The sequence below is a fragment of the Lipophrys pholis genome, assembly GCF_963383615.2.
Source record: "Lipophrys pholis genome assembly, chromosome: 22".
Lineage (NCBI taxonomy): Eukaryota > Metazoa > Chordata > Actinopteri > Blenniiformes > Blenniidae > Lipophrys > Lipophrys pholis.
In genome coordinates, this window is record NC_137644.1 from 15,700,462 (window position 1) to 15,727,815 (window position 27,354).

Genomic DNA, 27,354 nt, shown 5'->3' on the forward strand with positions numbered 1-27,354 from the left:
CTGAAGAAGAAGATCTAATGTTTCCCAAGAGACTCACGTTTACTGTTCTCGTCTCTCTGCGAAATTGGAAAAATATAACTTCAAAATCAAACTTAAGGAAAAACAAAAAAATTAAGGCTCACATTAACTGGCAAATAGTGTGTATCAGAGATTTTCTTCCTGGTGTGATAACAAGTAAAATCCATGTTGGAAACACAAACATTGACCACCTGTATGTGGGAGAAGTTGCTGTGAAGATGTGGGTTTGTTGCCCCCTGGTGGTCATCGGGAAGAGCAACACGCCAGGAAAATGACAGACAGAAGAACCTGATGTGTTCTTTCATACAGGAACTGCTTTCAAATTGGAGATCAATATATGATGATCAATACAGTTTGAGATTTTGAGATTCCTCACTTACTAAGCTGTTCACTCATGTTTTCATCTGGACTCCACTGGTGTGTGGGAAGGACCGAGGAAACGTGACCGTTTATATAAAAGTGCTTTGAATCTCCTGAAGTAAAAGTCCATTAACCGAGGTTTGTCGGTTTAAAGTGTCGTTAAACTCTGGCGAGGTCTGTGACTTCGTATCACGTTTCTGCGTCTTCGTCTTCTCGGCTGTGGAAGGTCAAACGGTGACGGTGACCCCGAGCGGCGACCGGCCTTCACCACTATAAAACCTCTTTTTATTTGACTGAATTCTTCTGCGTCGGTTTCCAAAAAGCCAACGAGGCGGGTTTCTATGTGAGGAGAATCCCAGGGAATGAGTGACTCAGGAATAGAGACTTCTGATGAATATTTGTTGGGAAAACATGCAAACTCCACCCAGACTCTGTGAGGGAAGAGCGTTGATATATATATTTTTAATTAGCCACTTTTTTCATTTTTTTTCCTGAACAATTTTAATAAAATTAATTTAACCATTTTTTTTACAGGATTTTTTTATTATTATTGTAGTTTCAGTCATATTGTGGCTGTTTTAATTAATTTTTATCCAGCAGATGAGGCCATTTTTGAAAATCCCTGTAAATAAAATTCAAATGTAAGCAAAATGTTAATTTATAAATAATTCTCTGGAAGTTTGAGGGAACTGAAGGGAATTTTAAATTGCATTTTCAGTGTATTTATATCTCTCTTTAAATATAAATACACTGAAAATGCAATTTAAAATTCTCCATATGCACATTTGAGTCTTTTATTTACACACCGTCCCAACTAATTTGGAATTTCCACAATAAAAAAAACTAATTTAAAGAGACAAAACAGACAAAAAGAGAAGCCAGAAAAGTGAATTAAACTAGTATTTATAGTCAAATGTGTTGATGGTTATGTCGCGTTAATACCGACCAGTCGAGACAAATGATTTTTTTTTTTTTATATATTCTTTTATTAGAACAATACAGCAAATATAAAGGTCTATTGCAATCAAACACTCCCATCAGAAGAGGAACATGTGCTTCAACAGACACTCTGCGCTCCCCAAGAGAAATAAATAAATAAAAACCAGTTAAAATAGAAACAAAAAGAATGGAGACAATGAAAACAAGTTCTTCTTCTTCGGTTCAAACTTGCAGTTTAGGAACTCGGCTTCAAACGACTGTAGAAAATAAAAAAACAACCTCTGAATGTAAAGTGTGAGTTTATCATTATTATTAATAATAATAATAATAATGTTATCATTATTATTATTATTAATAGAACCTGTGTGAGTGTTTTCATTGTGCAGAGGTGAGATTTTGGTATTGCCAGAAAACACAAAGTGAAAAAGTTCACCTCGTCTGAATCTCCAAGCGAAGCCTCAGTATGAGACGGATCACGAGCCCTTGAAGTAGATATATTGGTTTTTATTTTATCTATTCTTTTTTTTTTTTTTTTGCGAGAGACTCTCTGCTCTCACCTCGATTCACCTGATCATACAAACCGACAGGGGGGGAAAAAAAAAAAAAAAAAAAAGTAAAACAAGGTGAAATTAAAGCTTGAAGTACAAATGATATCAGCCGTGGATAAATAAAAGTCAACGGAAGCAGAAAAGGCTTTTTTTTTTTTTTTTGTTCTGTGTGAAGGTGAAACTTCTGGCGAGGAGGAGGACCTCAAAAAAAAAAAAAAAAAAAAACCCAAACAAAACAAAACCCTGCAGTTTGACCCAAAATCGCTTCGATAAAAAAATATCTGGGTGACGTCTTCTGGTAAAGGAGTTCCAGTTCCGTCTCATAGAAAAAATAAAGTGTTGGCTTCGCTTCACCTTTAGACACGTCATACAATTTACAGTAAGAAAGTAAAACCGCTACATATCGTCTTTTTTATCGGAATTTAAGTCTTTTTTCTTCTTCTTCTGTGGATTGAATTTGTCCGACGTGAACGCTCATTATAAAATTAAAATAAAAAAAATACAAGGAGGTTTTAACTGAGATTGTAAAGAAATGAGGGCGAAGTCAGAATTGCCTGAAAACTGAAAAATATTTAAAGTCAGAATTTAAATCAAAATGTCACTTTTAAAGGGTTACCAAAGCCCGAAAGTTGAGATTAAAGTCAGAATTTAAGTTAACAAACGTTTTTTAAGTCCAGTTTTTCCTGTTAAAAGCACAGAGAAATGACTGTTTTGTATCTGGTGCTATATAAATAAAGTTGAATTGAAATCGAATTTTTTTTTCTTCCCCTAGATCCAGTGACTATAAAAACAGAAAATTGAGATTAACCAAAGAATCAAGTGCAAATTAGATTATTTAAATTGAAATGTGAAGTTTTCATGTCGTATGTGATGACTGAAGTCAAAATGTTTAAAAAAAACAAAAAGTGGTTAAACCTTGTGACATTTTTTTATGAAGATAATTAAAAAGAGGGAATAAAGTTAAAGATTTCTCACAAGGTTGACGTCAAAACTAATCACACCTGACTTCTTCTCGTCTCTGAAAGTTAAAAATCCATCCTTGTACTTCTTGTCTTTAATGTGAATCTACGACGTCGTGATGTTTGATTTCCGGTCTGAAACTCGGTTTGATCCGTTTGGACTTTTTATTCGTTTGACCTGAAACTGGAGACGACAAACAGGAGAGAATGTTGTGCCTTTATTTCCTCCACCCAACCTCCACCCAATCCCCTCATTCACTTCTTCCTCCCGCCACTTGCAACATTTTTTTTTTTTTTTTTTAATTTCTTTTATATATATATTTCATACAAATCTATAACCCAAAATTTAGAGATCTTATTTACATGGTAAAGTGTTTTTAAGTATTTTTTTTTATTTTTTATTATGTTTAAAAGTATTCGACCCCCCGTCTTTCCCTCCCCTGCAAACAATCAAGGAAGCAAATCCAAAAAGCATTCGTTTTTTTTTTTTCTTTCATAGATGAACGCTCAGAAAAGTGACGGCATTCAGCAAAAAAAACAAAATAAAATAAAAAAACACTCCAAAATGTTTCTTAAAGCCACGATTATTCATCCTCGGGGAATAAAAGTTCACAATTATTGACGGGAGGCTTTGAGGGTTTCACTTCCTCCCACAGGAAATAGAAAAAGACGTCTGAGAGGAGGGGATGGACAGACACACAGGAGGACGGAACGCACGAAAAAACAACAAAAAAAAAAAAAGTCAGTCGGTTTTAATAGCGCCCCCTGGGAGGCTGTCCTGTGTAACTGCGCAGATAAACAGCAGGACGAAGCCACTTAGGTCTGTGTGTGTGTGTGTGTGTGTGTGTGTGTGTGTGTGTGTGTGTGTGTGTGTGTGTGTGTGCGTTAGAGGGTGCCCTCTTCGGCGCAGCCGCCGCCCGCCGTGTAGCGAAACTCCTGCAGGTTGGAGACGCCGTGGAAGTGAACGAAGGCGCCGGCGACCACCAGGATGTGGAAGAGCTGGTGGGAGTGGAACTGTGGAGGAGACGGGGCGTCAGGACGAACACGCTTTCCACCGATCAATAATCACTTTCTTATCTCAATCGAATCCAAAGACGGACCAGCAGCTTGAAGATCTTTTAAATCCTTTAAAATCCACTTTTAACTAAAATGAATAAAAACCCAAAAAAAAAAAAAAAAGGCTGTCGACGTTCTATTTGGTTTTCCTGTAAACGTTTTATAGAAGGGAAATTAAAAAGTAGATTCTAATCGCTGCAGGAGAATTAAGAACTTTGTTCATGAGTTTCTTTTATTACAAAGTTCCAAGGCAGCGACCATTTTTGCATGAAGTGCTATAAAACCTTTTTTATTTAAAGTATCCAGAGCTAGTAAAACAGCGACGTGGCCGTGTTCCCCCACTCACCCAGATGTCGCACTTCCCGGGGAAGAACCTCTCGGGGATGCGAGCGGCGTACAGGCAGGCCCCCGTGATGTAGAGCGTGGCCATGAGCAGCAGCCAGCCCATCTGCCCCATGGTGGTGGCTTTGATGAGGCCCTCGCTGATGACGAAGTGCAGGGTGGGCACCACGCCGCTCAGGCCCAGACCCACAAACACGCCTGTGGACGGAGGGAGGGGTAAGGTAATCTGATTACTGATGACTGGTGACTCAGTTAGATTACAAGTAATCTTTTGTTGTGACTTTCAGCAGCTGCCTACAACGTCGATTGATTTATTGATTCAAAAAGGGGCGGGGCTTCCTGCCAATACGTGTTTTTACCCGGGAAAAATTACAAAAATAGTCTAACGTCTGGTTTAGTGACGATGTTTGTTGGTTCAGATTTTTTTGAGTGACCTGAACGCACCGTGAGAGCGAGTCGGCCTGTGATTGGCTGAGAGTGGAGAAAGGGGGCGGGTCAGGCCAGACCGCACTGCGGTTCTGTTTGACAATAAAGCGGCTTCACTCGTCTTCCTTTCCAACGTCCAGCTACAGTAACGCACAGTGACGTGGATTAGTAACTTTAATCTGATTACTGGTTTGGAAAGAGTAACGTGTCAGATTACTCTTCACTGGAAGAAAAAGGAGTATTTTGGACCAGAAAGTTTCATTATGCTGAAAAGGTTTTGAGGAAACAGACATTTCCATCACATATACTTTGCGCCACAAGAAAGAAAAACTTTAAAAGTTTAAATCAGAAGGTCAGTACGACTATTTTACCAGTCTGACACAGTCAAGATGAAATTATTCTGCATGTGGAACCTGAACTAACGTCTATTCGATGGTGTAAATAACTATTATTTTAACTTGATTTGAATCGGATTTCCAAACAAGATGTGATGAAGGAAAGAAACGAGTCCGAAATCTACTTTTTCACCAGGTGACAGAGTTTTATTTCCCCCTACCTGCTCGGACTCCTCTGTACTGCGGCGTGGCGAAGAAGTCACACTGCGAGACGGTGATGGCGGCCAGCCCCAGGATGCACACGACGATCAGGTAGATGAAGCAGGGCTGAGGCGAGCAGTAGAAGGAGTAGTACAGCCAGGGCACGAAGGAGCCCATGATCAGGAAGGCGATGCCGCTGTAGTCCAGCCTGCAGGGCGAACGAAACGCACGGGTCAGAGCGGCGGGACCGACAAACTCGCGCCCGTCGAGCCCCGACGTGTGCGTTGTGTCTTACTTGGAGAAGACCCTGGACACGCCCTCCGAGTGGCAGTACACAGTGTGGAAGAGCCAGGAGAAGGAGAGGCAGAGGATGGCGCCCAGGAAGAACATCCCGATCACCACCTTCTCCTGGAGCGGAGCCACGAAGGACATGTTGGGCCGGAACATGTACATCAGACCCAGGCAGAGGAAGAACAAACAGCCTGGAGACGGAGAGAGAGAAACGGTCAAGAAGCATTCAGCTGGTTTAGAGCCGACTCCATGGACCCGAGGGAACCCTGCTGGGAAAGTACTGGAGGACATTTCAACAGGTGTGGATGAGGGATTGAACTATTGCTCTATATTTGTTTAATTTATAGTGATTAGGCCCCGAAATGTTCCATCTCTTTGCAATTAAATACAACTTTAAACTGAACTTCCCTGTCATGTAACTACACGCAGTTCCCTCTCACACCAGTAGGTGGCAGCAGAGAGCGAGAGACGGTGAGAGCGAGAGCCAGAAAAGCCTTTTCAATGTCTTGAGAAACAGTCGACAGGATTTTCACAAACAGCAGCACGTTTTCTCTGAGGGACTGAAATCAAAGCTGCAGGTTGTTCAGTCAACATGTTGTGTAACGGCTGAATTTGCTTTGTGTCCAAAAAAAACCCCAGCACCTCTGCGACTGTAAAGCTTCGTTTGGTCGTGTGGCGTTTCGCTCAAAGGGTTAGCCTTACCCAACATGTCCGGCCAAAAACAACGATTAACTGGAGGATAAAATACCAGAGAGGGAGAAATACTTAGCAGGAATAGACTCTAATGAAGGAAAAACAATGTACTATTCTTGTAATTCTAAGTATCTTCAATATTAATCCTGCTGCTCTGCGGCGTGGCGTGGCTTGGCGTGGCGTGGCGAGACATTCAGATTAAGAGTGAAGCTACGAGCTGTGTCACTTCAGTACCTAGCAGGTGTGTCCAGATGTTTCCCGTCTCCGTGTGGATTCTGAAGATGCTCTTGAAGCAGGCGCGGAACGAAGGCATGGGCGGCCTGTGGCCGTGGAGCAGGTAGTCGTTGTCCTTCAGCCAATCGGGGAGCACGTCGTGAGGTATGACGCGCCACCGGCCCTCCCACACCTGATCGGTTCACAGAGTACATTCAAGTTTGGACCCTTAATGACAAAAATGACTTGTAATCACAGAGAAATGTTTATTTATGGAGCCGCCTGGAGGCTGCAGGACGGTGTGTGTAGAGCCGAGGTGTCGGGGCGAGCAGCATCGAGGTCAAGCAGCCGTGTAAATAAATAAAGCGACGCTGGATATAGAGAGCAGCTCCGATATCAGAAGAGGGAAGCCTCTGACAGTTTCTGTCGGCCGGTGTACAGCCCGTGGGTTACTATTTCAGCAGACTCCATGTGCTCCCGGCGGTGTCGAGTTCACGAGTTCAGAGGCGACTCTCTGACGGGTGCCGGTGTCGTGCAGCATTTCCCTTGAAGCCGGCAAGAGTTTCATTAATACTGCACTAACTACACCGTCGAGCACTCTCCTACAGGCTTATAAGAATTTTACGCTCTTAAACCGCCCCGTAAAAACGGTTTTATCACGAGTGAATTGGCCGATTTACACGGCCGACGAGCTTCTGCGGCTTTTGCGGACGTTTTCCACTGTGACTAACCTTCACGACTCGATCAGAGCCTCGTGAATCGAGCGCAACTTTAAAAGCGAAGCGCCGTTTGCCGAGAACACAAAACTTGATCTTTTTTTTTTTTCGTTGTTGTTCCAGTTTTATCACTTTCTTTTATTATGTGTCTTTATAGGCTGTAAAACAGCTTCCAGGAGGCGTCGCTAATGTGGACGGTGGTTGAATAGAAATGTGTAGAGTTGATGAAAACAGAAGGATTAAGAAGGAATGCGAGGTTTTATTGTGTGTGTTTTTTTAAGTACCTTGTGTACAAACTCCTCCATCCTCTCCATGGCATGATGGGCTTGCAGCAGCGGCGTCATCCCCATGAAACCTTCGTCGATACTTCGCTCCTCCTCCTCCTCCTCCTCCTCCCTCTCTGCTTCTTCTCCTCTGTCGTCATCTTGTTTTTTCCTTTTCTCCTCTTTGCACTCTGGGACACTCTGGAAAAACAAAAACAGCAAAGGGTCGTACTTCAGGCGTGTGCGAGGCGTTATTGATCCGAGCTGACATCATCGACTGATCGCAGGTAAATGTGATTCAGCCTGACCGGAGAAAAACTAGTGAGCGATAATTCAAAAAAAATCTGATTTAAAAAGGAAAGGAGTTTAAACACACATGTAGTTTGATTAGAAAGTGTATTTTCAAAATAGAATCTTCCTTGATGGTTCATTCGGTTGACCCAAATATGCGACAATGAAAGTTTTTACATTAAGTTCTCATACTTGTATATCATCGCTGAGCGTCATCATGTGTTGTCCTGGTAAAATGCACATGTAACCAAAAGCAATCAATGAGGCACAAAACACACTGCAAGAATGACTTTTGCTTCTCGATGCAACGCAACACGCACAAAACGAAGCACAGTTTGACTTTTTTCTTTTCTTTTCAATATAAAATCGTCTGTTTAAAATTCCATATAGGCGCAAAACCTGGACAGACGGTGTAAATTGAATCTCACACAATAGCCGTCACAGCTGGAGCGCCAGGGACCGAATTAATATGGCTCACGCTTTGTGATAAATACACAGCCATTCATCATAACCGACACACGCAGGGATGCTGTGTGAGGATTCAGGTGGAAACGATTGATAAATCGCTATATGCATTGAAACAAACTCACATTTTACTTCCGCCATGCTGAAATGCACATAGACACACATACACACACACACACACACACACACACTTTCACTCCGTCTGTACACACACACACACACGGCATGCACCACGCTTGTTTTCGCTCCTCCGATGGCGGAGAAGGTTAGAGACAAACAAGAGAGCAGCGAGACAGAGACAGACATAGGAACAGCAGACACAGAGAAAAAAAGAAGTCCTGTTATATATTTATAATGCATGACTAACCCATTTGTAAAGACCCGGCAGCAAAATGCGCCGCACAGTGAGGTCCCTGCTCGTGTGTGTGTGTGTGTGTGTGTGTGTGTGTGTGACCACCATGTGGTGTCTGCAAGGGTTCACTTTCAGAGTCCCTCAAATCTTTACTTGTTTGTGTTGCATTTGTGTGTGTTTGTGTGTGAGCACTTAGGAGTGCAATGGCTGTGCTTAATCATGCATGAGGACAAATCTCAGTCTGCTGCAATGTTACAGAGGGACACACACACACTTTCAATCACATCCGATTTAAGTTAACTGTAAAACCACGTTCTCATAAATCCGCTGCGTTTCAGAGCAGAGATAAAGGTGACACCCGACATCGATTCAGTGAGTGAGGGGACGCGGTGGTGATTGAGTACACGGTGTGAGCAGAGGGTATCTGGGTGACTGCCAAACAGTCACGTGTGCTCTGCAGTCTGTGTGCGTGTGTGTTTATGTATCAGGAATAGCTTTTCATGTGTGTCCATGTGTGCATGTAATGTAAAAGTAGGTTTAAATTCAGATGCTGCAAGCCTGGCTGTGCATCATGAGGTCACTCTTGAAGGGTGTGTGTGTGTGTGTGTGTGTAGAGGGAAACAGGGTGTCCTCTAAACGTATTTACGTGTCATCAATGAATCCTTGCCTCCTGATAAAACTGCATCACACACACACACACACACACACACACACACACACACACACACACACACACACACACACACACACACACACACACACACACACACACACACACACACACACACACACACACACACACACACACACACACACACACACACACACACACACACACACACACACACACACACACACACACACACACACACACACACACACACACACACACACACACACACACACACACACACACACACACACACACGAGCCAAATGACGCATACAGACACGCTCCAATCGACACAATACACACACTGAATTTTCTTCAACTTCTCACAGCGTATACAAAACAGGAAACCTGCTAAAGTAAAACTGTCAAACTCCTGGAGTGACTCGAGAGGAAAACATCAATTGACCTCAATTAAAATAAAAACTGTGAAAAAACCCCGAAAAGATTAACTCCGTCATGATGTGCAAACGAAGCAGATGAACACATGAATATGACTTTTAGCAGGTTCTTTTGTTTTTGTTTTTTTTGCATTAAACTTGAAGTTAATGATGAATTTTTTCCAGCTGCGGCATTCAAATTGCTCGATGTAATAATGCCGATAAGAAAGCTTTATTACATTAATGTGATAAATCTCCGTGAGCGTTCAGGCTCTGCTCATGTGGAACCGGCTCGCAGTTTCAGTTAGCGATGCTAAAAAACAACAACAAAGAAATCTAGACTTTTATGACAAAAAACATTTCCTGCAGGATTTCACGCTACAATTTAGATAAAGGAGTCAAGTTTAATTGTTCAAACGTTAAAAAGAATGATGTAAAGAGTGTAGAGCTGCGTTTTAAAGCCACATCCTTAAACTGGACAGAAGAAAAGGGAAGAGAGAAAACGATTGAGAGCGTGACAAATATTCAATTCCTTCAATCTTCGTTTAACAAAAAAAGAAAAAGAAGATCTTTTTAGCTTTATCATGAGTGTAATTATATTTAACTTGCTTGGATTTATTTAGATTTTAAGGCTGTAGAATAAAAAAAAAAGTGCAGTAGGTGTTGTTGCCAACTTCAGTTACTGGTTATTCAGTTTTACTGTGTTACAAATCTGCGAGACGTCCCAGAAGCCACAACAACGATTAATATGAAGGTCTGTTTACGATCATTAGAAAATTCAACTAATACCAGGAAGGGAAGTACGCGTGTCAAATCCTGTCGGGGGGGGAAACGGGACAGGAAAACAAAGGTTCAAGACTAAATAGATGACTCAATCAGTTTGTTGGTTGATTCCTGGTTTGACATTTTTGGAGAATCTTGCTTGTCCACATGCCATCGGCACCACTGAATATCGTGCTGCAGCAACGTGATTTCACGTCTCAATCTAGAGAACCAGGCCACATTAGAGGGTTGATTTTAAAGAGGAAGTCATGAAGTTTCTACTGATGCCCACAGGAAAGGCACACTGAAAATGAAAAGGACAGCTGCCAGCACAAATTAAAGGAAAAAAAAAAAAAGAAAAAAGGCACCTCTTTATACATAAGTTTAGCTCCACTAAACGAAGTAAACGAAAGCCACGGTTTGTTGAAGTTTAGCAGCAGGTGATGCGGCCGGCCTGTCGGCCAACTGGTCTGCTGAAGTTGCAGTAATCAGATCTAATACCTCAGAGAGAAGATCTGGGCGGCGGGAGGTTTGTAACAGTGAAGGAGGTCGATGTTCGAGGAAATTCAAAGTATCCCAAATACACCGATGTGCTTAGCACGCGCACGCACGCACACGCACACGCACACGCACACGCACATGCACACACACACACACACACACACACACACACACACACACACACAAAACACGTGACTTCACCTCAGCTGCCCCCCCGTCTCCAGCAAGACATTACGGCAGGGCTGTGGACTCAAATTTCGCTCTGCACGGAAGCGTGTGTGTGTGTGTGTGTGCAGTCAGAGATATGATCCCATCCCCTGCTCACTAAATAACAGCTCATCATGTATGACTAAAACAGTCTGGAGGTCAGTGCACTCCGCTTGGCAGGCACATGAGTCACCACAGTGCAGCACGGGTCTGTTCCCACTTTTCTAAGAACAAATCTACAAGGGAAACACCCCAGAGACTTTCTGTCAGTCGCAAAAACTTAAACAAAACACGTTTATGTTGGCACAACGACACCGTTGTCCGATTAATGTGCAGATCTGGGAAGACGGTGGACGAATGCCAATGACATACGAGAGCAACAATTCATTGCATTATCAATAAACATACAGATTATTTTAAATTTATTTATGACCTAACTCGTGGCTGATACAATTATACTGCGGATTCTGTCCATCTCGGATAGATAGTCAATCCAAAGATGAAAAACAAGCTATAACCATTACATTTAACAGTCTTATTGATTAGAAAAACACTGAAAATCAATCAAAAATGATGAACATTTAATGTTTCATTTTAACTGAAATGTTCGCATGAGATAGATTGGGGTTTTAATAATGTGCACAGACGTGTTATTGGGTGTCCGTGTGTACAGAGAGAATCTGATAAGCAGGGCAGGCGTTACAGGCACACCCTTCAGTTTCAACACTGCCCTGAGTCGACCCCGTTATTTTAACGTGGGATTAAAAGACGTGCGTTACATTCTGGGCCGTTGGGAGGGCAGATAAAAGCACAAAAAATTCACTTGAACACAACAAAGTCAGAAATATATGACAATATAGAGGCTTTTAATGCTTTGTGCTACTGTAACTTTACTAGGTACATTTGTTGGAACTAATATGATCGTGTGAAACAGCTCTGCGATACGTTCTATTTTGTTTTTCGTCGTCAAATGGGTTTTAACTTCCTTTTTTAGGTCATTGTTCACAGTGGTGGTGAACCAGATGTGTTTCTAATATGTCTAAACCCCGCCATTAACCGACACGAGAACAGGACAATATTAGAAACACCGTTCAGTATCGCGCGGCCTGGAAAATTTATAGCTGCAATAAAACCTTATTATGGCAATTCCATGCAAAACTGAACATTATAACCTTTGTGAGGGCAGAATTTATGTCGGGGTGTATCTCGTGCTGTGGCTGTACTGAAATGGGGACAAGCCCATGAACGAATGAGGACGTTTTTCCGAAGAAGAAGAAAAAAAATCCATGAAGACAAATCTGCTCCTCTGTCACACACTTATCGCAATAATAAAATACATATCCCGCTCCTTTCAGACTCATTAACTATGCTGTATGGAGTTTCAGTTCATGACTTCCACCAGGAGACGTGAAATACTCATGCTTCAGTTATGTGCAGGAAAAATAGCGCCGTTTTGATTGAACGTAAACAAAGTCACATGCCGACTGTAGTCTGGAGGGAGAGAATCGAGGAAACTGCGGCCGTCCAACAGGATCGCAGCTCAAACTCTGAGCCAATGACGCGACAGTCTGGACGCGGAGCCGACCAAAGAGGGAAGAGCTCACCCTTGTACACAATAACCCCTGCACAGCGCGCACAGATTCAACATGTGACTCACACATGTAACAATGCTCTCTCGCTCTCGGGACAAAAACATTTTGGAAAACGACCCTCAAATGCAGACGGTATGTTCCGAAAAGCAAACACGCGCCCCCGGCGTGCTCCAGCCACCGCAAGACAAAACTCTCTGTTCGTGCCCGTGACTGTGAAGGGAGCGTGAAAGATCTGCATGAGCAGGGAAACAAAGTGACACAGATTATTTTTTGTGTCAATCTGCTCAGAGCCGGAGGGTTAAACATCAAGTGTGTACAAAACGGACATCAAACTGGGTTTATGTAGCTACTCCCTGGAGAGCTGAGGGACTGTATAAATCCATATGTGAGCACTTTTCATTTTGTCACATGAATAAAGATAAAGAATCTCATCCAGAGTGTGTCATCAAAACAGAAGGAGGAGAAACACTGAGAACTCTGTGCTACATGAATGCCAGAACACGTAACGTCCATTAGAGACTAATGCAGGTGACGCAACTATCTATTTAAATGGAAGAGTCAAATTAATAAGTGAATAAGTTAAATCAGAAATGCAGATCAGCGCAAGCTTGTCAAACATGCAACCCACTCCGCCAAAACCTGGCCCAAAAGAGAGATCAGATCGGAAGAGAAAGATGAATCGGTCAAAAAAGAAAAACTAAGAGAATCACAAACAATATGTCTTTATCTAAGCAAAAACACAAAGTTAGAGCTGAAGGCATCGTTTGCGGAAAAAGACTAGCGGATGAAAGTTTGAAACTGCAAGCTAAAGTGGAACCAGTCCAGTCCACCCAAAAAAAAAAACCCAAAGAAACCAAACCCTGAGACGGAGTATGAACCCGAGATCACGAAAACACACCAATGAAATCTTGTTTTGTTGTAGCAGGTGGGATTTTTAGATCCGACTTTTTAAAGGGAACTTCAAGTTGCTCATAAAACTTTTTGTAGAAAGTTTGTTGAATATCATTCTCAGGAGACACTTATTTCATTTGCATTAAAACGAAGAGAAAACTTGGTTGTTGGTATTAATCGGTTTACCCATTTGGTCCCATAGAGATCAAACTGAGCTTCATGTAATCTTTCAATTGTTGGTCAAAATGGATGGAGTCTCAATAAAACCATGCCTCTGTAACGCTCCGAAACATTTTAATGCTTCAATAAATCCCCCACAAACAAAGTTAAACATACAAAACAGATATGACCGGCAGTAAGGTGCTGCTGTAATCTTGGCAGTGGATACTTATCTTTATTGTCACGTTTATTGTTTGATTTCCATTTTATTAGTTAGTGAAGTTTTAAGGCTGCCGACGAGATAACTCTACTTTAAATAACTAATAAAACAAAGACCTCACTCGGAGGGTAACGGTCAAGCTTTAACTTATTGCCGTCTCCCCCACTATCTCCTGATAAAGTGCTTTACCTTGAGGTCCTATAAATAATCCTGAGGCTCTAAAAGTCTAGATTTTACCTTGGACACAAGTGAATAGTACAGTAAGCTTTAGCATTTAGCTTTAATTCTTCGCTGAGGTAACACTTAATAATAGTTATAAAGAATATGGCAGGTACGATACAAGGAAGTTAATCTTGTTACATTAAGTTGAGAAGCCTGAACAGCAACAAGCACAAAGGGAGGATGTACAAAAGCACTCAAAGGTCCAAAATCTATTTACTGTTATTTGTGCACAATTACTGTTGGAATTTCCCTTTTTTGTTGTCGTGTGCGTGTGTAATAAGGTTCCTCGACCTCTAAACTTGGCTGACATATTGTTCCCTCTCCGTTTGTTGTCGTGCGTTATTCTGGGATCAAAAGCTTTCAAGAGCAGGGTAACGTTATCGCACTCCATCAGATTATTTATCCATCTGTGGATCTACTCTCCACCACAATCTCACCCCCATCATGTGCATCATGACAAAGTTTCAATTGGATCCGACTTGATAAACCGCCAACTCCGACAAAGTTCCTCCACGTCTTAATTAACAGAAATCAATTAACTGGAAAAGACAGTTAATTAAACTTAAAACGACACCAGAATGCAGCTTTTACGGATGTCATGTGAAGCGTTGGCTTCGAAAGGGCAACTTTCTGGATAGCGCGCAGCGGTAATGATCCGTTTATCAAACTGGTAACCATAACAGAACGGGGTGAGGCTGAGTTTGTGCAGAGAGTAGATCTGGCATCTGATCTAAAGCGCAAACAGGATGTGTGACACCGACCCCGTCGGGTTTAAACAGGGTTGCCAGCCCATTTTGAGTTGAGGGCGGCGGCAGAGTGAACAGGCGAGAGGCCGAACAACCGAAAAGGTGGCCTTGTGGGGTGTGAAGAGGCTGCCCGAGTTCGCCGACTGGGGCGGGCGGAGGCCGACTGACGCCTTCTCGGGTATCCGGGCTGTGTTACAGCTGGTAAAAAGGCCAAACACAAAACACACACACACTCACTCGCACACAAACACTATTGTGTTTCAGCTCTCAGCTGATTGCCTTTCGCACCGGACAACAGTGTGGTGGCTACGCCTGTGTACACACACGTGCACCGCCTATAAAAGAAACGAGCGCGGGCGAGTGTCTGCCGCATTTGTTTGATCAGGCCGACGGGTCGCCTTCATGGGACGCTAATCATACAGAGGTCTTTTTTTTTTTTTTTTTGGAAATGTGTTTGCTTTCCTTCCAGGAAGACATTTGTAAATAGCCCTAACAGGTCTATTTTAGGAGCCGTGCACACGCTCAATAGACCACGTGGAGTGGAACTGAATGTGAACATCAGACCCCCGTCATAACGCGCCGCTAATTACTGGAGCGCAGAGTGACTCATCAAGGAGGCTGGAGAGCCTGGAAGGTGGCGAAGTCGTCGATAGTAAGTGGAGGTGGTGGAGGCTTGCAAACGCTGGGAGACGGGCTCATGATCCGATCGTGTAAAATCGAGTCTGAAGAACCTGCTGGTGGGACCGATTACATAATGCTCCATTTCTCCATTCCTCCTGCAGCAACTATTTCTGAGGTGCCCCCGAGCAAGGCACTAAATACACAACAAGCTCAGGTTAGGCCACTCGGTTACACTATTATAAAACAATAAAAGGTTTGGCTGGCTTCACTTACTTTTTTCTTTTTTTTTTTTCTTTTCCCTTTCGAATGTTTGAAGCTAAATCTATGTAGTCACACAGTGTTTTTCAGTCAGTGTTATTTTAAATCGGGCAATTTTTTCAATCCTTTTAACTTCCAATTCCCTTTAACTTTAATCAAGCTATGCTTTAATGTTCAATTAGGGTTTTCAAAAGGATGTCAAGTAATTAACCCGTAACATTAATTACTGTTTTAGATGATTCTATTGGTGCACATGTGTCTTTGTATGACTCACATCAAACATGTACTTATCCAAATATCCCTATGGGATATTTGGATAAGTACAACAGGCGACTTAAATTTCCTGTAAGTCAAAACAATTTACTAAAACTAGAAGGGGCACTTGGTCGAGCCCAAACCTTCGCCACGCCAGCATGTTAGCTCATATCGATGCTAAATAGCCTGGCAGGTGGCGACATCACTGTGTGAAACACTGAATCAGGGAGCGTCTCCATGGCAACAGACTCTCCCATGAGGCGACGTCCCATCCGCTTTGCATTAGGACATTTTCTTCGCAGTTTTTTTGAGATTTTTTCGGTTAGTTACGTCTAACAGTTAGTCGTTAACGTCCCAAAATCGAATGGATTTTTCATTGCATTATGACAAATCATCGCTGAAGATTTTATGCAATTCGGGGTTAATATTTTTTGCGAAAAGTTGGTAAAATACATACATACAAACCAAAAAATAAAAAGATAAATACACGCAGATGGAAACCGACCGATGGTCTGTAACAATTCAGAGTTCTATAATGTTTATGACTTTAACCAGTAAATTGGAATATTACACTTACTAGTAACAACATCCGATTAATTATTGATATGGAGGTGCGTGTTTTGGCAGGAGTTGATCCGTAGGACCTCAGACAACACTGAGCCGACCAGATGACACTCTGTGTGTGTGTGTGTGTGTGTGTGTGTGTGTGTGCGTGTGTGTGTGTGTGTGTGTGTGTGCATCAGATACTCACTCCATTGTGTGAGGGGCACTCTGCCGTGCTGAGGCGAGTGCCTGGAGAACCTGAGTTGGACATGTCTTCTTTTTCCCGAGGACTCGAGGGATCTGTAGGCGCGCAGTCTGCCGCCTGCTGCTCTACTAGATTTGAAGTCCTGTGTCGCAGCACGAAGGCCGGGCCCTCGGCCCCACTCGTTTCTCCTCCGTCCAGCTTGAAACGCTGGACTGTCCCTCCACCAGAAACTAAAAAGGAACTCAGCCGGGACCACAAGCGAAGACTCGATGTGGTGGGGCCAATAGGGATGGAACCAAACCTGATCAGAGGAGACAGAAATCAATGTTAAAAGATGACAGTAGTGGAGAATACATGGTCATGAGCAGGGCTGCATCTTATTAGTTAAACATGGTAATATGTTGTGTCTGTTGCCAGAATGATGGAGCACTGCAGGGCTCCATCTGGTCCTGACAAATATGTTGACATGGAGATTGTGACACAAAGTGAATGGCAGGATAGAATTTATTGCTTGTTAGTCAATGTTTTGCAGTACGCATGTTGTGAGTGTCGATATCGCAGGTGACCGACCTGGACTCCACAGAGGCTGGAACCTTTAGACTGGACTTTCGATGTCTTGTCTCACGACTTAAGGGGACATGATATCTGGAAGAGAAGAGCCAGATAGAGACAAAAAGATAAGACAACCAGCTTGTTTTGACCACAACATTTCTGAAACAACAGACGCTGATCTCATTTGATCTCTTATCATTTCCTCCATGAGGTGCCTCTCCCATCCAATTTGCACGGGAATGTTTTTTGCAATTTCTTTCATAACGACCTATTCCTGAACTTTCTGCACGTTTTGATGTGTTTTTTTTGTGTCCGTGCTCCAAACACTGCGGGACTTGTCACGAGAACTGTTCTTCTATTAAACTTCTATGATAAATATCAACCCACACAATAAATGCAGAGATGCAATCTTTGTTAGTGAACCATATGAATCCCAGCCAGCACATTAGGAAGGCGTCGTACTCTGTTTAGACCTGGCAGCCAAAGCTAAAAATATAATTAGTAGAGACACGGCCTTGAAATGAAAAAGGCCACAAGCTTCATTCGTTCTGAAGCCACACAGTGTCCAGCAGACACAGAGACGTTTGTTAACACTTTCAATGATTATAATTTAAGTTGCTGCTCCATTCAATTCTATATCAAGGCCTTAAAAATACTGCATTTCCGACACTTTCAGCCAATTAATAACTGCCAACTTGCCGTCATGGTGAGTTGCTTAGCGACGAGAGGTGTCGAGGACGGGAACAACAGTTACACACACAGGAAGTGGAACTTAGAATTTGGTTCTCTTCGAATTATATCGCAATGAAACAGCTGATAATTACATCAAGCCATACTTTCACACGTGACTAGAAGTCAAACTGTTTCCTAAAGAAATCACGTGTGGTTCAGAGGAGCCTTATTTCTCGACATTTGGCCGTTGCAGCCTTCAAGGATCAATGCATTTCGATTTGTATGTGTTCACAGCAGCATGTTTCCAAACACTCGCCAAATCTTTAATGTGGAAATGATGAGAAATGCCATTGCACATTCATATCAGCATACTGCTGCAATCTGTCTTCTCTCCATGTGTCCCTCTCTCTCCCCTGTTTTCTTTCATAAATACACACAGATCCCCCGAGGGGCCAACTGGATGCGAGCGTGTCCCCAAGCACTGGACCATTGCTTCATTTAAACCATGGTACTGTGCTCCAAGACAAACATGATATGCTCAAGGGGGGTAGAAGAAGAAAAACAAAGGTGCACATGCACCGACGCATCCAAGGTTCTTTTTCCGACACAGAGCACTGGAGACATTATTTGCACTTGGACGATGCACGAACATAACAAGAGTATCACACTCGTACAAGTGTATCGACATCTGCTAAAGAAAAAAAAAAATAAATCATAGAAGTATGAAGAGGGAGCAGAAAGAAATAGACCAAAGGACCAAATCATTAGAGCCAAAGGATAACTAGAGCTTCATAAGCCGTGACATCGACCAGCTGATGGTGACACTATTCAATTCTCAGAAGATTATCAAGAAGACCATTGAGTTGAACTGAGGCGTTGGCCAGTGGCCAAGTTTCCAAACGGAAATCAAACACCACAGAGATTGTTGGATCAATGTCCTCACATTGTCGTTCCCTTTTTCTCCCCAATCGACCTTTTCCCCCCCAAAATTACACTGATGCTTCTCGTGGGCAGCCGTACCTTCCATTCTCTGTCGTGACAAAACGTTCAATTTCAATAGATGGTGGCTGAACACCTTCCTTGCACGGCAGCCGTTGCCATTACTGGTTGTGTGTGATCGATTCTGCGTGTCAATGGAAAAACATGAACGACTGCAAAAAGCGGATGTCTATTTACAAATTTGCATGAATAAGCTTCTGGGAGAGGCCAAAAAAAAGCCTTTAACTGATGAAGGCACACACATTCATAACACGACTGTACAGCCACAGTAGCAATACGGAACAGTCCCATGTTGAAATTAAAAAAAAAAAAAAAAAAAAAGAAAAACTGTAATGGAGCATAAAAGAAAGAGGCCAAGGAAAAAGAAAAAAACATTTTAGCACATCCAATCCAATCGGGGCTTCCCTGAGTTCACAACACAACTCCAAAAAGAAGATTCGGTTCTGAGAGCTGACACACACGCTGTCTGGCGACAACAGGACGCAAGATGACTCATCAAGATACTAAATGCCGAGTAAATCCAAGATCACAATCGTCACTGTATACAAAAGCCTTGGAAATGTCGTATGCACCCTCATTTTTCCCTAATAGCGTCCCAGTGTGAGGTTCAATTATCTATCACACACACACACACACACACACACACACACACACACACACACACACACACACACACACACACACACACACACACACACACACACACACACACACACACACACACACACACACACACACACACACACACACACACACACACACACACACACACACACACACACACACACACACACACACACACACACACACACACACACACACACACACACACACACACACACACACACACACACACACACACACACACACACACACACACACACACACACACACACACACGGGTCTGCCATCTGCTTCGTTTTTTTTGGCACATTGTAGTTGTTCAGAAACCTGACCCTGAGTGACACTTTTCAACCTCGGGGAGACACAGAAAGGACGGACACAAAGGATGAAAACAGCAGCAGCCTGAAGGAGCTGTGTTGACGACAAAAAAATAAAAAATAAAATAAAAAAGCTGGATGCGGAACGGCAATAATCCAGGAGCTCTCACTTAAAATCTGTACTGCTGTGCTTCCGAGCGACACTTCCTCTTATTGGAACTAAACCTCCCCGAGTTCATGGTGCTTTTCACCCATTCCCTGAGTAGATAAAACACAGCGAGCAATTATGAGTGCATACAGTCAGCAGTATTGAGAAACACACTCGCTGGTAACATTCAGTACACTTATATTTTGAGGCGCACAGATTTTGTGAAGACGACTTGCTGAAGTTCAACTTGAGCATCAAATCCGTGAAAAGCATGATTTATGAGAATTTGATTGCGATGAGGGTCCAACACACTTGTGACCTAAGAAGATTTTCACACACTACTATCTGTAGGGTTACAGAAGAGTGTGAGTTGTGATCCTCATGACGGCGATGACTCATTAGAGCCAGAGCTCAGGGGAGAATAACCAGATTGGCTCAACATGAGAGAAAGTCATGAGTATGTCAAATACTCGCTGGTTACAACCAAGGCTGGGCAAAAAAACAAACCCATGATTGCACAACATGCAAAACCCGCAGCTATATCATTAAAACACATTGTGCTTTAAATGCAGATGCGGTTTGGGTTTTGATGGGAATTTTTGATTTAAGTTCAATACTCACAGTGAGTGCATGTACTGCATCTACTACAGCAGACAACGTGCGAGTCTGAAAAGAAGGAGAACGTTTGGAAGGTTTTTGGAAATATGGCCGTTTGGTTTTGTGAAGAGCCACCAGCTGTCATTTCTCTGTCTTTTCTCAAGACACGAAAAGAGAAATTAAGGTTAGATAGCTGGTATATGGGGTTTGATATCCTGAGATGATGAACTCACCGTCTCTGCCCGTCTTTGTGCCTTCCTCATATTCATGCACGAGCAGCAGACTTCCTGCCGAATTAGTGTGAATTTGTTAGCAGCTCCAAAAATCAATGCTTCAAATGGACGGACACACCCAACGGGGAACAAAAAAACAACAAAGTAAGGAGACGTGAATGGGAATCGATTTGTTCTTGGAACTTCTGAATGAAACCAAAGAACGAACCGCAAACATGTACCTACGATAGAAAGTGGAACTGGATTGAAAAAAAGACACAAAGTACCCATTTCTGGCTCTTAAAGTGTTCACTGAATGCCCATTTCCAGGTCAAGGGGCCCATCATTCATGGCGGTGACCATTCAAAAGATAGACTGCAAACCAATAGAAGGACAAATTTAGTGGGTGACCTCATTGATGACAATCTATGCTGAAACTTTCCTTGAGCTTAGCGTGACTGGTCTGGGGAGCGAAGGCAGATATAAATCTATTGCATGAGGAAGTTGATGGGTGAGCTAAGGGGACAAAAGTGGGTGAAAGCATCACTTCTGCAAAATAAAATGGAAAAACTGAGAGAGAGATGCTCTGAGAGAATGTGACTCGACTAAACCTGCTCTGCAGCATCATCTCATCTGCGTGTCAGACCTCCAACGAAACGCCCCCGGGGGGGTTTGTGTAATGGCACATTAAAGTCGTACGTTTCAAACTAACATCAAGGCAAAAAAGCTTTTTTTTTTACTTTCATTCATTGGAAAGCTCATGTGGGACAAAGGTCAAACAGTAGAGTAGAGTACTGTGCCGAGCTGCTCCAGCTACTGCAGGAATAAAAGCAATTTTCACACACAGACAGAGACCAGCGATAGTTTCGCAGCCTCGCTGACTAGAGATATAAATGTTTATAAAGAAGAGCAGGTAAAACTTAAGATCTCTGCAGCTCCTGTCAGCGTTCTTTTTTTAGCCGCCACTCTTTAGCTATCCTAACGCAGTTACTCACCTAATATTTAATGCCTAACCGGGATGACATGCTAATTTTTAAATGGCCTGGTTTTTTCAAGTAAAACAAGTCAGCGGGTGACAGGAGTGTGAAAAAAGAAAACAGGTCATACGGGTCTGTCTGTTTAAAACAAGTCACAGTGAGGTTAAACTGATAAACTGATGACTATCGTGTCTCTTCCCAGAAAAACGCTTCCCCGATAGGTTATTCCAGACGTGACAGGAATCTTTACGGTGAATAAAGTTTCTAAGCACTGGCATCATACAGTATTTATGTAAATAATGCGAATCAGGTGCATCGGTGAGCAAATAAATTCGATTGTTCAGTGTCTAATATGAACAAACTGAGTTAAATAGACTGCATTTTATACTTCTAGTCACATTCACACACACGTCAATGGTGACGGCTGATGGTAAAGTGCTCGACGTCCACTTGGAGAAACTTGAGGCTCAGCATCTGCCCAGTTCTTTTTCATGAGTATTTTTGTGTGCGTGTGTGTAATGAATTATCCGAATTATCCGTTTCTTACTAAAAAAAACACAAAGAAAAACACACACACAACATTTGATTGAAAAAGCACTTTTGTTCTTTGAACATGACCCTGGACATTCTGCCCTTGATGAGAAGCTTTGTGTCAGATAACATCCAGAGGTCCACGGGCCAAAAAGTCCTTACATAAGATAAAAAATAAAAAACAACTCCCACAATGGCCTTTGAACAATTCAGTGACCCTGTCTGGTGACTGGCTGTCATATTTTGTTAGACTGTTGCACTCTACACCCTTTTGTAACTACCAGTCCTCCCAAAAAACAAACATCTTTGGCTGATGAAGTGACTTTTTGTGATCGAAAGCGGGCAGGAATGGGAGTGTTTTAATCAGTGCAGGAATTTCTTCTCTGTTGGTGGAGACTCTTGTCTAGTTAAACTGTCAACATCCTAAACCCCCGACCTTGCCGACTAAGGCATAAATAAAAGTAGTATTGATGTCAATGGCTTGCGTCTATTTTTTTTTTCTCCTTTCTATTAAGCAATTAAGACAGCAAACAAATCTTAATCAAGGTTTCTAAACTTACACAGGTCTGACTGGTAACTCGTGGTTCTGTGGTGTATTTCATTCTGCTTTATGCTACGTGTGCTCCTGTGGCAGGGCGTAGGTGAATAGGCCTCCCTTTGTATGTGGGGAAGCTTTACAGTGATTTAAACCTGCTGCTGGACACCACATGACTGCTTTTACTGTTCACTGGCTCAATGTGGACGCAGCCAAGACTTAAAACAAGACCAATACAAATAGACAAAAAAACCTACAATACCGCTGGAAATGCGCCGTAGATCCACCGTCTGGTTCCAGTTACAGCTGAGGGCTACAGTGCAAATGATTTGTGTTTTTGCTTTAACCTACATGCAGCTTCACGTGGGTGGCGTTAGCTTCTTGTTAAAAATAATGTCGGGCAATGTGCCATCCAGTCTGACACGATTTTCCATATCACTTGCCATCTTTGATGTGTTTGTTTGGTTTTTTTTTTAAACAATTTCGGTAGTCTGGGATTGTATTATATCACTTCAAACTACCACATGATTTCAAAATTGTGTGAGTGTCTTCTGGCGACCCGCAAGTCCTGTTACAACAGTGAGTTTCTGACGAGCCTGCCAGGAGTCTTATGATAGAGAGCAAAACAAAGAGGACCAGTGTGATGTAACCAACACACACATTCACACTCTTGTTCTCTGCCTCACAGTATACACACAGCACAGATACTACCAAGTGTACACACGCCAAACTCGACAGACGTGACGGTAGGTGAAAGTACACAACAAACACAGGAGCAGTTTTTTTTTTTTTTTTAAAGTAGGTGACGTCGACACAAGGAGAGAGTTCGCTTTTGTCAGAGTCTGTTACTTTGAGCCGAAACAGTTTGTGTACGACTGGCACAAAACAGCAGGTGTAAATCTAGAGAAGTGCTTCTTGACATTGAGCGAGGATAATAAGAGCAAGAACGCAATCATCCATCTTCTAAACCACTTTGCTCGAGTCAGGGTCGTGTGTCACTGGAGCCAATCACCAAATGGCAGAAGACTGGGTACACTGTGGACAGGTCACCAGTTCGTCACAGAGGAAACACAACATTCCTATTCACGGCCACGGGAAAGATTTTTGGAAAGTTCCACCTTGGGAGGCGTTTCCAAAAAAGTTGTGTTTTCAGGGGCTCCGAATACCGTTGTTGTGCAAACAAAGCCTCACACAATTCTAACATTATGAGGCTTATATCCTCAAAACACCCATCCAGACTACGACCCTAAGAACACTGAAGCCAGATTATGACAATATTACTCTTCAAAGATATTCATGGAGACTGCCCTCAGTTTCTGAGTCACAACCACATTACAACTATCCCACTGCGCACACAGCAGACCACAACAAGGTCAGTGTGCTGCTGGCTCCGCTGGCCAACACAGCAAAACCAAATAAAGTGGTTTTCAAGCACTGGGTGGTAACGCAAAGGTGGGTCAAAGGAAGATAAAAATAATCTCCGAAATAGGGATAACGTAGCAGTTGAATCACCGTACCACCAGTATCAGCACATGAAGGTTTTCTCCTCAGCTCCCTCCCAGCGGGAGGAGGAAGTGAGTTGTTGCCTTCGGTGAAAAGAAATTGATTAGCCCAGGTTATGTCTCGATTTTTAAAAATCTTTCTTAAGGCTGTAACATGAAGCAGTTTGTGGTTACATTTTCTGTGTGTGTGTGTGGATTTTGTAGGAAGAAAAGAGCTGTGAATTTACTGTATCATTTATGTTCAAAACTTCTTTTGCAAAATGGCATCAAAACTAAAAAAGATAAATAAAAATCATCAGACCTTATGTTTTGCTGGGAGTTCAAATAAACAATAACACTTACTGAAACTAAAATTTAGTGACAAAACACTGGAACCAGTAAGATCATAGGCGTAAATGTTTGATAATATATATATTGATTGATCAGTAAGATAACTACTTAATCATTATAAATATATTTGACCTAAACAAAGAATAGAAATGAAACATATAATGTTGTATGTTGCCGTTACACACACACACATATATGTTATATTCATGCCGGTAACGCTCTTAAGTGTTTAGAGTATAAGATGCTTACTGTGCCTGCGGACAGTACTACGGGTTGTTGTGTCTGTACGTGTTTATTTATGGCACAACAACAGACAACGTTTTTTTATAGAAAGGAAAATTGTTCCGTTCTCCCAACACAACACAAGCATACACAGTTTGATTTTAAGAATATTAAGTGAAACAAGTAAATACAGAAAAATAAGGAGATAGAGAGAGCAGCTGCTCCATGTTATGATCAATCAACGCTGCAAAGACGCATCTACTATTCTTAGAAGCTATGTTTAGCTGCTCTGCTGCCTGGCACACTGTCAAAAACTGACTTCATTTTACATTAAATTCTCCAGAGAGGTGTACTTCCAGTAAAAAAAACTGAACAAAAGGATGACATACAGCTCAATTGCCTCATCTGGCAGCATGAGCGTGAGTGCACACATCAACTCAAGCAATGGATGATTCGCAATGCCTTCTTCTTTTTTTTTAATAGCAAATCAATATCTCGCAGCAGGAAATTACAGCAAATTTCCTGGTTAGATGATTATATCAGGCAATAGACACGGCTCTATGAAATTAATTTGGCTAAACTTTGGCTGTCTTGCTTAAGGCTTGTCACTGTTTCCACAGGGAACGGAGTACACATAAAAACAATGACGCAGGCATTTGCATTTCTCGTGTGGGTTTTCACAAGAAAGCACACCGACATGCAGAGTCCCAGACAATAATAATAAAAAGAAGTATGAGTGTAATTCTGTTGAAAAGATGGAAATCTTCAGCTTTGTTCCGGAGCACAACAAGCACTCTGTAGTGTAATCGAACCCGAATGACCAAGTTGTTGATGATTTCTTGAGATGTTTTTGTGTCTTTAAATTTGGGGTTGGAGACAAGCAGGCTATCAGCTGCTTTGAGCATGAATCATTTATGAGATGACCTCATGCTTAGATAACTGAACAGCCCGAAAACCACTGACATGGGATGGGCACACATACAAAGAACAGTTAAATACATTAAATTACAACCTGTCCTCCTATATTTGTATGAACTATTGCTAGTGCTTCGCCCCTGGAAAAGAAAAGTATACTTAGTGGTGATGGTAAACAAACCACTTTTAGCTGCAATATTTGCTCTGAGGGTTGGGTGACGAGTTGAGTCTGTTAGACAGTGCTTACTGTGAGAAATTAGTTTGAGTCCTCTGGGGCTTACATACATATTTTATGTTCAACAACAGTACATCAATAATACTTGCTGACAATGGGAGCAGTGAATATTTAAAACAAATATACTGCGTTGCGCAATTAGTCTCTTGTACAAAGAGCAAAACAATTAAAAGGGATTAAAATAAACTTTCTTTCAAATCTGTTACAAAAGGGTACACGTGGCTTATATTAGCCAACAAAGCAAACAGCAGCCCAGCAAAAACACATATCTAGATGCAAGATGAATGAAGCTGAAGACTCTCAACTGGTTAAACTAATAACTTAGGACTGTGGCAGCTTACATTTGTGTGCAACTCTGATAAAAAAAAAATGCAGAAACAGCAACAAACTGAGCCACACAAAGTCAGACGGAGTGAAGGCAACAGTGGCGAGACAAAGAAAACCACAACTCCTGCCAGTCAAACTACCTTCTTGTTGACAGCGATCATTTCTGCACTTCTTGCCCAAGATCACACACAGAGAGGCTGCTTTACTTGTGCACGTTTGGCTCGAAGGGAAAAATCCACCTCCTGGCATTGGAGACGAGCTGTGGATAGCGGATAAGGAGCAGACTGCAGCTCCGTCGTTCAGCTGGCGACGAGGGTTTGTTTACACCGAGCTAGCGCGCTGGCTAGTCCGCTAAACGGGAGCGAGCCACAGCCGACAAAAGAAGCGAGATAACTCTTTAACAGTGCGTGGATTCAGTTTGACAGCGATCCGAACGGACACGTCCGACTGCACATGTCCCCGACACGGCCGCCACATGACGAATGGTGGCTGGCAGAGGGAGAGAAAGGCTGTGGCGTGTCGCTGGCTAGCAGATTACGCTCCTACGTTGTTTTGACAGGCAGAATTAGCCGGATAGCAGCGCTGCTAGCCGCCAGGTTACGTTCACTGACGCTGGGAAAGTCCGGGGCGACAGTTAAAAGCTCGAAACTACCCGGGTGAGCGTCAACAGTGACAAAGAGGAGTTGTGCTATTCACCTGGCGTGGATGTCCGGGAGGAACGCGGCGCCCTGGGCGATGTGTCACACAGTTCCCGGAGAGTTGCGGTCTCAACCCGCGCTGCCCTCCGCACTCGGTCTGAACAGCCACAGACTGACTGCTGGACTAGACTGGACCCGGAGTGACGTCTCTCGCATGAGCCGCGGTCCTCCAATCAGAGCGCAGGATTACAAACCAACAGCCAATCAGCGACGACCAGGAACACAGAGACGTTCCACACGTTGAGTAATGTTTTGTAGTTTT

At 42.6% G+C, this 27,354-nt stretch overlaps 1 protein-coding gene across 1 annotated transcript; it reads right to left on the reverse strand.

Moving 5' to 3' along the window:
• Nucleotides 1-3,260: 3,260 nt before the first annotated feature.
• Nucleotides 3,261-27,218, reverse strand: adipor2 (adiponectin receptor 2). The gene is made up of 9 exons (XM_080491788.1): nt 27,091-27,218; nt 17,270-17,344; nt 16,703-17,000; nt 7,382-7,561; nt 6,403-6,574; nt 5,480-5,666; nt 5,205-5,392; nt 4,227-4,420; nt 3,261-3,838 (listed from the first exon to the last, which is right to left on the reverse strand). Exons 3-9 carry the CDS (start codon nt 16,763-16,765, stop codon nt 3,710-3,712), a joined length of 1,113 nt encoding a protein of 370 aa, XP_080347914.1. The 5' UTR covers nt 16,766-17,000; nt 17,270-17,344; nt 27,091-27,218; the 3' UTR covers nt 3,261-3,709.
• Nucleotides 27,219-27,354: the final 136 nt, after the last annotated feature.

Excerpts from the sequence above, each read along its gene's own strand:
- adipor2 (XM_080491788.1), bottom strand. The coding sequence starts at position 16,765 with ATGTCCAACTCAGGTTCTCCAGGCACTCGCCTCAGCACGGCAGAGTGC. Across the intron at positions 5,667-6,402 it reads CATCTGGACACACCTGCTAG|GCTGTTTGTTCTTCCTCTGC; the intron begins GTACTGAAGTGA and ends CTCCGTCTCCAG. Across the intron at positions 5,393-5,479 it reads GTGTCCAGGGTCTTCTCCAA|GCTGGACTACAGCGGCATCG; the intron begins GTAAGACACAAC and ends TTCGCCCTGCAG.